Source organism: Pollicipes pollicipes, unplaced genomic scaffold (assembly GCF_011947565.3).
Source record: "Pollicipes pollicipes isolate AB1234 unplaced genomic scaffold, Ppol_2.1 Scaffold_3087;HRSCAF=3621_pilon_pilon_pilon, whole genome shotgun sequence".
In the NCBI taxonomy this organism is placed as follows: domain Eukaryota; kingdom Metazoa; phylum Arthropoda; class Thecostraca; order Pollicipedomorpha; family Pollicipedidae; genus Pollicipes; species Pollicipes pollicipes.
The window spans coordinates 28,312,306-28,322,573 of NW_023596225.1; the positions used below are offsets into that span (position 1 = coordinate 28,312,306).

The 10,268-nt window shown below is 56.7% G+C and overlaps 2 protein-coding genes across 2 annotated transcripts in view; both read left to right on the forward strand.

Annotated features, from left to right (window-relative positions):
- LOC119090001 (ATP-binding cassette sub-family C member 8-like) overlaps positions 1 to 283 on the forward strand; it is a 47,078-nt gene extending 46,795 nt beyond the window's left edge. The window contains 1 exon segment of the mRNA XM_037212800.1: positions 274 to 283. Within this exon segment, the coding sequence (XP_037068695.1) occupies positions 274 to 283 (10 nt within the window).
- Positions 284 to 2,751: 2,468 nt separating this feature from the next.
- LOC119090002 (cytoplasmic dynein 2 intermediate chain 1-like) lies at positions 2,752 to 5,424 on the forward strand. Its single transcript, XM_037212801.1, has 4 exons — positions 2,752 to 2,870; positions 3,590 to 3,757; positions 4,157 to 4,283; positions 5,265 to 5,424. The coding sequence occupies exons 1-4, from the start codon at positions 2,752 to 2,754 to the stop codon at positions 5,385 to 5,387; spliced, it is 537 nt and encodes a 178-aa protein (XP_037068696.1). The 3' UTR covers positions 5,388 to 5,424.
- The last annotated feature ends 4,844 nt before the right edge of the window (positions 5,425 to 10,268 follow it).

Sequence of the window (10,268 nt, forward strand, 5' to 3'; positions counted from 1 at the left end):
GCTAGATCTCAGCCGCGTTGTGTGCCGAGGCTGCTGATGCTTCACTGCAGTGTATGCTGATGCTGCTGACACTCGGCTGCAGTGTATGCTGAGGCTGCTGACCCTCGGCTGCTGTGTGTGCTGATGCTGCTGGCACTTGGCTGCAGTGTATGCTGATGCTGCTGACCATCCGCTGCTGCATTGCTAAGGCTCCTGACCCTCGGCTGCTGTGTGTGCTGATGCTGCTGACCCTTCACTACAACGTATGCTGACGCTGCTGACCCTCGGCTGCAGTGTATGCTGATGCTGTTGGAGGAGGAGCGGGCCCGCACGGCCCAGCCGGACAGCAAGTCATCGGCTGGCCACCTCAACTTCACCAGCGCCTCGGTCCGGCTCGGGGACGGTATAAAGGAGCTGCTGGCCGGCCGGTCGGTCTCCCACCTCAGCTTCTGCGACACGGACAACAAGCTGCTGGTCACGGCACACCGGGCACGGGCGGCCGCCGGTGGGGACTCCGCCGCGCGGCGGCGCAGAAGACGGCAGACAAGCCGGACGAGGAGACGGCGCAGAAGACGGACGACGAGGGGTCCGCCGACACGGAGGTGATAGCTCCCGCGAAGCGGCGGGTGTTGGGCGCCGGCCGGTGTGGGCCGTGTACGAGTCGGGCTGTTTTTTCATAGTCTTAGGACTAACGAGGTGGCTTGTATTTTTCGTTCAGCAAGCTGTCATCGCAGATGAATTGGGAAGCTAACCTGATGTCCTTTGAAAGCATCACACATTCTGCAAGTGTCCATTTTATTTCGAAGGCTTCATCTACCCGCAAACCTTAAACCGGTGGCCTGCTCCACTTCCCGAGGGTGTGTGAGTGGGCATTAGCGTGTGATGTGCGTACGGCCCTTTCAGTGGCCACACTCATCATCAACCTGCGTTCCCCAGGAGCCGGGAGTGGACCAGTACGGCTTGCTATGTGTGTGGTCGGTGAATGACCGTCGCAGCCGCAGAAGGTGCTGATCACCTCCTCCCAGCCGGTCTGCTGCTGCTTCTCGCCCGTCAAGCCTCGCCTGGCGTTCGCCGGGTGAGCGTTGTCCGCCACTCGACGGCGTCAGGGGGTGGACTTCGCTGTTAGTCAGTTTAGTTCAGTTTTGTTTAGCACCAAGTTGGACACACCATCTTAGTGGGAGGCCACCACATACCGGTGTACTTAATACGATCGGGAAGGGATGGGGAACGGTAAAAGTGTAACCCTGAATATTATTCAAGTGCAACTCGTTGTGATTAAATGGTTCGTTTATATTTCGTCGAATCCGTGACCTTGTCGTTGTATTGTTGTATTTTCCCATTCTGCTGCGAGGTGTCTCTGACATGTTTGGTGGCGCCGCCAGATGGCTTGGCGTGCGCTGGATTTATATAATGTAGTTCATTTTAGCGATTCCCTGCGCCAACCTTATGTGTCCTTTCGTTGACTGTCGCATGGTCTGCGTCTCCCATCTGTACCGACCTGTCCGCATGACCGCCGACCCCACGCCACTCACGGGTAGTCCTGACCTTCACCTCTCACGTAGTCCCCACCTCTGGCACCTGGCCTTTGTCTGACTCCTCTGACCTCTGGTCATCATGCCTGTCCCATGACCTTCGCCCCTGAGTCGTGACCACCATTGACCTGACCTACTCGGGTCCCCTGTTAACACATCTGGCCCATAACCCGTACCCATGACCCCTGACATTCACCAAGGCTGTTTCGGGTCAGGGGTTAAAAGTGAACTGTCACCAGTAATATTTGACTTTGATTTGCAGTTCTTGACCTTCATATGGACTTATGACCTTAACGTTGCGCCCTTGACATTCAGTCTAGCCGTGACCGGCTCCGGCTCCTGCCTTACATCTGGCCTGGCCAACGGCCTAACCTGAGCGCGTGGACAGTGCGCTGACGGACCTTGACCTGAACACGTGGGCAGGTGCTCGGACAGACCTTAACTGAGCGCGTGGCCAGGTGCACCGACGGCTCGCTGGACGTGTGGGACCTGCACGAGCCGGCCTCGGACATACGGGCCCGCGGCGGCCGGCCGCCGGCGCCGCGCTCGCTCGCCCACCTACAGCACGGCCGAGATCCACCGGCCGAGGCGCACACCGACCGGTGGTGGCGCTGCGGCCGGTGCCCGTCGGCAGCGGCGAGGCCGAGGAGGCCGGCGTCGAGCCCGGCTCGTTCCAGGTACGGCGGCGGCGGTCGCGAAGGCGGGCCACCGCGTCAGGCGGCGGACGTGCGGTGTCAAGCCGCTTCAAGGTGCGTAGTGTGGTGATGGAGTCAAGAGAGTCGATAGAGTCGCAGTGCTGGTGGACTGCTTCTGTCCACCAGCACTGTGACTCTTCGGCGGAGAACGACATGGCTGCACATGACCCGCCGGTCGCAACGGGGCGGATCCGGCCAGACAGCAGACTGACCCGATCTGGTGCGCGTCAGCTGTGACCACTCCGGTCCGAGACAGACGTGTGTGCAGAGCCCACACTGGGCACAGCCTGCCGAGCGGCTCGGTGACACGCCGCGGCTGCCGACGCTGTGGCTGCTCTGTGTGGTGGTGTGTCGGCCGATACTGACCTGTCTGACCCAGCTGTGAGGTCTGTGCCGACCTCTCTGACCGGCTCGGACACTGACAGTGGGGCGTGTGTGGTGCGTGTCAGTCGGTATAGAACTCCCTGACCGGCTCGGACGAGAGTGGGGCGCGTTGCTGGCAGATGTGTAGCCTGGACGCGGCCGGCCGGCTCGTCTGGGTGGCAATGAGCGCGCGGCAGCAGGCCAACCTCGAGGTTCTGGACGGCGACCTTGGCATGGCGCCCTGGGGCAGGGTCAAGCTGGTCAAGATCAGCCACGTCACCGTCGACGACTTCCTGGATGCGTTAGTCAAACTGACATTCTATTTGTTTGCGTTTGGCGGAGAGGAGGTGTAGTTTCTCGTCCTTGTTCTGTTTGTGTGTCAACGTGTACCAGTATCGGGCCAGCGTGCGTTCTGAACTACGTTTGTCTGCGCAGTTAACTCAAATTAAAAGAACCTCGAATTAAAATATGTGTTAAGTTCCGTTCGGCAACGGTAGTGATGTTCGACAGGAGCAGCCAGAAGACGTTCACGGAAGTGCACGACTTCCGCATCCACCCGACCGACCCTAGCCACATATATGTGAGCACGGACAGCGGCACAATTATCCACTGTACACGCCAAGGCATCAGGGCTACGCCGCGCATGTTCCGTCCAGAAATAGGTGAGACAGGAGCGCTGGATGGCAGGGTGCACTCCGTCTGGCTAACTGGCTAGCACAGTCATGTAGGTAGTAAGTGCAGTGAATTCTTCAGTCACTTGTGCGAGTAAGTAGGTACAGTAAGTTCTTCAGTCAGTCGTACGCTGAGCAATTCCTTGTACCGCTGTTCCTTGCACCGGAGGGTCTGCGGCACCGAGTCATGCGGGGTGTTCTGCCGCCGTCGTACCAGCGTGTCCCGGCCGAGCGTGCTCCTGCTGGGCCTGCCGGCGCCTGCCGCCCCCCGTGTGCTGCAGCGTACGGCGTCCGTGTTGCAGACCTGTCGGTGCCGGTGCAGTGCCTGGCGTTCTGCCCGTTCGACCAGCCGTACCTGCTGGCTGGCGGGTGCGGACGGCTCGCTGCGGCTGCACACCACCTCGGGCGACCGGCCCCTCATCACCTGGAACAACGCGACGGCCGGCGCGCCCGTGCTGGCGCTCGGCTGGTCTCGCTCGCGGCCCTGCGTCTTCTTCGTGCTCGACGCCGACTCAAAGTGAGCCGGCGGCTGCGCTGCTCCGTGCCCAGCTGGCGCCGCCGGCTCCGTTAGCGGGGACACGCGTGCGGAAAGCCCGCTGCCGCTCGACTGCATCACAGTCCGCCACCCGGCATGCTGCGTATGTGGGCGTGGAAAAAGGAGCCCTCGCTTGGCTTCATTCATGTCGAGGGAAGCTGTCTCATGCCTCGCGTGGCCTGTCAGCGCTAGCGACGATTAGCTTTCTACTACGTCAGCGGGGATTATTGCGACTTCGTCTCCCCAGGTGTCTCCGGTACAATTGTTACATCACCCCACACATATCCCACCGAACAGCGGCAGGCCGTGGGTGCGGTGGGATGACGTCTGTCGCCGCGTGGCTCGACGCCGAGCAACCCGTGCGTGTGCTCCATGCTGCAGGATCCACGTGTGGGACCTGAGCGCCGGCGACATATTCCCGGCCGAGACGGACGAGGTCAAGTCGGGCCAGGTCACCGCCATGGACCTCAGCTACGGCGCGGAGGGCGACAAGCCCGTCACCCACCTGGTAGGTTGAGCGCCGGCGGCCAGCGGACGTCGGTCGGCTCCCGGCAAATGCTCGGGTGGCGCGACCAGTGTGTCATTTAAAGAAGATTTCTCGCTTGGCTGTCACTTTGTCGCTTAAAATTGGTCCACTTGGACGCCGGTGGGGTGTCATCAGCTGCCTCCACTACAATCGAGGTTGTGTTTCGTGCTGGTTAGTCCCTGCTCCGCGTGGCTAATGGGTACCCCACCGGGGGTCCGTCACGACGGCCCAGCCTTCCAAAAGGCGGTTGAAAGCGGTTTGCTAACAGTGAAAGGAATCAAAATACTTTGAGCGAGAGAGGAAAAACTGCTCACACCATCTTATCGGAGACTACTCTTTACACCTGCGGTAAATTATTGGTGTTTCTGTAGCTCAGTGGCATACACCAATAAATGTTACAGATTATAAAAAAAACATCTTCTGAATAATCAAACACAAACGGCCTGATTATTTTGCTGTCCCGTACATTGTATCTGAGTATGTATGTTCGTGATGTGACGCGCACCATGACACGTTGGACAGTGCGAATGAACATGGATAGACTTAAAGTGATGTTTGGAAAGGCTTGCTAATTGCTTGCCTGGCACAAGGCTTGCTAATTCAGCTTCAAGTGGTCAAGTGATATACAAGGGGCTTACTTAGGACGTCTGTAGACGGGGGGAAAGCCAGCGGGATGGTAGTGTCGTTGCGCTAGCCAGTTGAGATGCCTGCCGGGAATGAGGGGTGAGCACAGAATGAGAAGTAAACTCGCCCCGTTGTGTGAAAATGTTAGTGCTGTGGCAGCAAGAAAACGTTTTTTTTTTTAAATGTTGGTAACTCGTCTCCCTCCAAAACATGGCAGTCTGACTTTGTATGTAAGTAGTGATACAATCTGTACTGTCCAGCGTCTGTATGGAGGTTTTGACTGCCGGTGTCTGCCGGCCTGGCCTGCGGACGCGCTGGTGTCACCGGTCCCTGTCGCAGGCCGTGTGCACGGACGCCGGCACTGTTGAGGTACACAGGATCTCGGAGACCTACACCAGCGCCACGGACGAGGCGGCAAGCACCGAGATGGAGCAGTTCCTGCACTACGTCCAGATCATATGAGATGGTCGGAGCGGGACGGAACCGCAGCGGCGCGGACGCCGCCCAGCGGACGTGCGAGGGCGGCGGCTCGAGCGGGTCGCCGACGATTCGCCGCGGTCGCCTCGCGTGTGCTGGGCGCGCACCCGGCTAGCGCACCTTTATACGCCCGCAGCAGCCGCTGCTGACCGCAGCACACTCGGGCCGTCCGTCGGCTTTGGCTGTTGTAGAAGTGTGTAAACCGTCGACGGGGGTGAGACGTTGCCGATTTGCGTGAGATTTATGCTGGGTGCCTGGACTTGGAGGACGCGAGACCTCCACTGCAGTCTGGGGCCAGAGAGACGCGCTGGATTGGCTCACATGCAGGCAGGCAGAGTTTCAAGCAGGTGATGTCGTTCTTTCACGGGGAAGTGGGAAAACAGTGATATTGCTGCTGGCCGAAGCTACATATCAAGCTGTAAACAGCGTTTTATTTGCTGACACGATGCGTAATCGTCAATGCAAAGGTCTAAACGTTTCACACATGATCTCTCCGTCCAATGCGATCGTGGCCTTAAATACATTACACGTGGGCATGCTGACCCAGTTCAGTGTTTCGTAGGCACCCTCGATGGCACCGCTATACGAACGCTTGTGGTATACACCCCTGTCCTAGTCACATTTGTTCATTGTTTCTTTCCGCCAGAATCCCGGAAAAATGTGGGTTGCGTAGATAGAATACCATCCCTGACATCTGGTAAGCATTATGTGGTATCAGTAGTCTATTTGCGCGTGCTTGCCGTGTGTTTACCTGACGTCCGTATGAAGATGCAATCACCGTTCAGCTGCTGTGATCTCACTGCACTAGTCCGTCCTGCGCTCATGGGCCTGACCGTATATTACATGTGTCTCATTTTGATGGACCGTCGCCGGTCTGACCGTTGTTACAGCCACATCTCTACCCGCCAGCGGCGTAGATACGTTAATGTATATGTATATATTTTCAAATACACTTGATGCCAATGACGATTTTGTTGGTAACGCAAGCTGATAAAAACCGTATGTGGTGGGCTCTGAAGGCCGATGCATTGAGCGCAGAAGTTGAGAAAAAAACATGCTCGTTTTCAGGGTACCCAGTTTGCGTACGATGACAGATTTGTTACTGTTTCAACTAACACCCTGTTCCTCCACTACACACCATTACCATTAGAGCTACCGAGAAGCACGGAGCTTAGCCGCGTCTGCCAGCGGTGGGGAGGCAGCGGCAGAACTCGGGCGGGAGCTGTGACGGGCGGCCGCCGCGGGCCGCGCCCCGCCCATGCTGCGGCGGGCTTCCAGACTTGGCCGTCGCCCCTCCTCAGCCGCGGATCGTCGGATCGCGTCGGGCCGCCTGCGGCTCCAGCGCTCTTCAGCTAGGCCTTGCACATTTCGCCTGTGTTCGCGCATGTCACCCAGCCCAAGATGTCCTTGTGGAAGAGGTTGGTGTAGACGCCCGGGTCGTTAACCTCGTTGCAGCCCCAGCCGAAGCTGGTGACGCCGACCAGAAACCAGCGGTAAAACTGAGGGTGGTAGTACATCAGCGGTCCGCCTGAGGGCACAGGAAACAGTCAGAGCTGACAACGGAAAATTCGAAGTTACAATGACAACAGGGGGGCTTAAGTGACATTTTACAAGCGTTTGAGCAACGCGTGGAACGCAAAGCTTTGCAAAGTGCGAAAGTGTAGTGTTTTGAAGACTGCATAAGCCCGACGTCTCATTTCAGACATTCTTTTTTAATTTTAATTATCGTTGACGCATGGGACAACGAGGACATGTCGCCCCAACAGCTGGGGTAGGCCCGGTGTGCTGGCATCAGCACCGTCTGTGCGGTGACTGGCGTCTGCGTCCATCACGCCAATAATACGGATAACGACGCTTAAAAAGACAGCCAGATGACTGCTCCCAGTCACACCATGTCGGTGCTTCCTCACGCCAAATGCGCCCGGCTGTGTCGTGTGCCAAACGCATCCATCACGACGGGCCGGGGAGCATGTCTTCTGCCTGGCTGGGATCGACGTCCCCCCACCCCCCACTGTCGTCAGTGGGGGGGGGGGGGAGGCACTGGCCGCTACCGGTCCGGGGCATGGCCCGGCCGACTGACCCGAGTCGCCGAGGCAGCGGTCGGTGAGGTCGGAGACCGCCACACAGCATGCGCTCCGTGAGCAGACTGCGGGAGCGGTACTTGGTCCTGGGCCTCGCACGTGTCCCAGCGCACCAGCTCCATCCACTGACGGCAAACGGTTCAAGCTGCTGGTGCTCGCGGCCACGCGCCACTACGGCGGTGCAGACTCGCAGAAAACACTGCCCTCACAAGCCGACCAACGGCGCTCCTCCAAACGGACGCCGTCGGCAAGGACAGAATGGACTTCACCGGAAACGGGCACCATTCGATGGCGTCACTATCAGTATGGCTGATCAAACGCACATACACACCACCCTCGACCTGGTTGCAATGGAAAATTCCCAAAGCTGCTGCACAAACGCGAGGACCCGACCGATGTTACTGTGTTTGGCATTCCTTTGCGTAGATACCTTGGTCTTCATGAGTTTTTCGGACTGACGTCCAGCGTACGGGTCCTTCCCCAGCCCGCAGCCACCACCCACGGGTTCTTCGCGGGAAACCTGCCGGCGACATCCGCACCAAACTGTGGTTAAGCTGGCACACATTGACGGTGGAAGTAGCTTCTGTAGAAACAGCATTCGACCTCTCGCGTTGGTACTGCAACCACATCAAGACACGTAACTTTTTCATAAACTTGGCAATGCAATGGTGGAGTTATGCGCAATGAACAAGCCAGTCATGCAGGACGCGTCGTCACTGACGGTTTGCATCGTTCGTCGTCTCGCTACTCACTTGAGGTTATAGGGTAGACATATGGGTAGATGACTTTGTTGATCTCGACTGGCACGTCCAGCTCCAGCAGCGCTACGTCGTAATCTTTGTTGGTGTCTTGATACTGCACCTTCATCACCGCCCTGTGAAAACTCTTCGGGATATGAGGATAATATACCAAATACCAATTGAATACGTATTACAGCTGTGTTATTGATTATTTATGCTCGAGCTAACAGGGACATCAAATTGTTTGATTGCTCCACGACTTGCATCGTGAATTCGGTGAAAGATGTGTGCAGCCGTCCATTGCGGTTGGTACAGGAATTAATAAACCATTAATGCAAGTTCATCTAGGATTATTTAGCGTAAGGAAATAGGCATCCAAGGAATGCGCTTCCACTACGGCGCTAGCGTCCAGCTCGGGCGAGCTGTCACCAGCTGGCGGCCTGTGGCGCGGCCCCTGTTGCCGTGTGCCGGACGCTACCTCTTGATGTTACGCAGCTGCACCTCGGGCGGGTCGCTGCGCGCCCAGTGCATGCCGAACACGAGCTCGCTGCGCCGCCAGGAGTCCTCGTTGCGCAGCTTGGCCAGGCAGTGGGGCGGCGGTGAGCACGAACCGGTCCGACACCAGGCTGCCCGAGCAGTACGGCAGGTTCGGGATCGTCGCCAGAGGGGATGTCTGATCCTGCCAACCGAGGCACGCTCAGGTGAGGCGCCACATCACACCGGACCGCGTCAGCTGAGACACCCCGAGCTCTCAGGTAACCACGTGGGACCTCCAACCCCGGACGATCAGCTGCATTGGATTCTTGAGTGTACTGAAACACTCAGCATGAGGTCCACAAGCTTCTGATTTCGATGGAAACAAATATGGAAAGCCGGCGCCACCCTACGCTCCGCCTTGGTAATGTGTGCGCGACACGTTCTTGTCTACTGGTTCTGGAGATGTATAATGGTTGGGGTAATGAACATTATGGAGGCCCGTGACCGTTGCAAACGTCATACAAGATCAAAACCACCCCAGGGAAAACTTTTAATGTTGACGTTAAATATGTCACGGAACCACTGTCACAAGGTAAAAGATAAAAGCTGCGTTCACAACGCGCTCCGCCTTAGCATTTTTGCTCTAGCGGATCGGTAAGCAAATCTACGAGAAGTCGCTTCTCTTCGTCGCGTGGACTCGCGAAGCCGGTGGTGCTGGGTACGGTAAGCTGCATCCAAAGCATGCGTAAGCACGTCGCATGTATCAACGCAAACGTTTCGAAGTCTCTCATCACATACTGACCCAGACTGATGGCATCCACATGTACCTTACCTCACCGCGGGCGATCCATGGAAATTCGTTCTTTCCGGTTTCCACACACCATTAACGATTCTAGAGCTTGAGACGCCTGGTTGTCCACATGTGCAGTTGAGGGCTGCATTAGATTTATCCAAACCGAAGAAAATGAATATGATCACAAATGCAAACATCTCAGATGCGCTCCATCAACACTTGAATTTGGTCATGATGTGATCCACCATGGCGATTCAGAGCAAACTAAGTTCATTAGCACGTAGCTTTAAGGAATCAAAACAAGTTGATTGGTCTGAACTCGTGATGTTTCGCGCAAAGCACCTTTGTGCTTTGAACACTTACTATGGTCGTAGAGGCTGGCAAGAAATAGGTTTCCTCTGCACATAACCTCAAGCGCGTGACATCATAAAAGTTCCATAGCCACGCTTCCGCACCCATACCTACATTGAGCCTCGAACAGGTCGGTGCATCATCCCGATAAATGTTACGATCAAACCCGGTAAGTCCAAAATGTCGAGATTGAACCACTCGGGGCAATTCACCCACACACCAACCAGGGCGGCACAGTGGGCACAAAATTCGTCCATGATCCCTGCAGTACACTTGAAGGGACATGCTAATGCAATACACTCGAGGGGACATGCTAATGCAATGCACTTGAAAGGACATGCCAATGTAATACACCTGAATGAACATGCTCACATAATAAGCCGCCAGTGCCTCAGTCACTAAGATAATGGGCCTTAAAACGTAC

Bases quoted from the DNA above. Each gene is read 5' to 3' on its own strand.
- LOC119090002 (XM_037212801.1), top strand. From the start codon at position 2,752: ATGAGCGCGCGGCAGCAGGCCAACCTCGAGGTTCTGGACGGCGACCTT. The intron at 2,871-3,589 runs GTTAGTCAAACT...CCGTTCGACCAG, and splicing joins GTCGACGACTTCCTGGATGC to CCGTACCTGCTGGCTGGCGG. The intron at 3,758-4,156 runs GTGAGCCGGCGG...TCCATGCTGCAG, and splicing joins GTGCTCGACGCCGACTCAAA to GATCCACGTGTGGGACCTGA.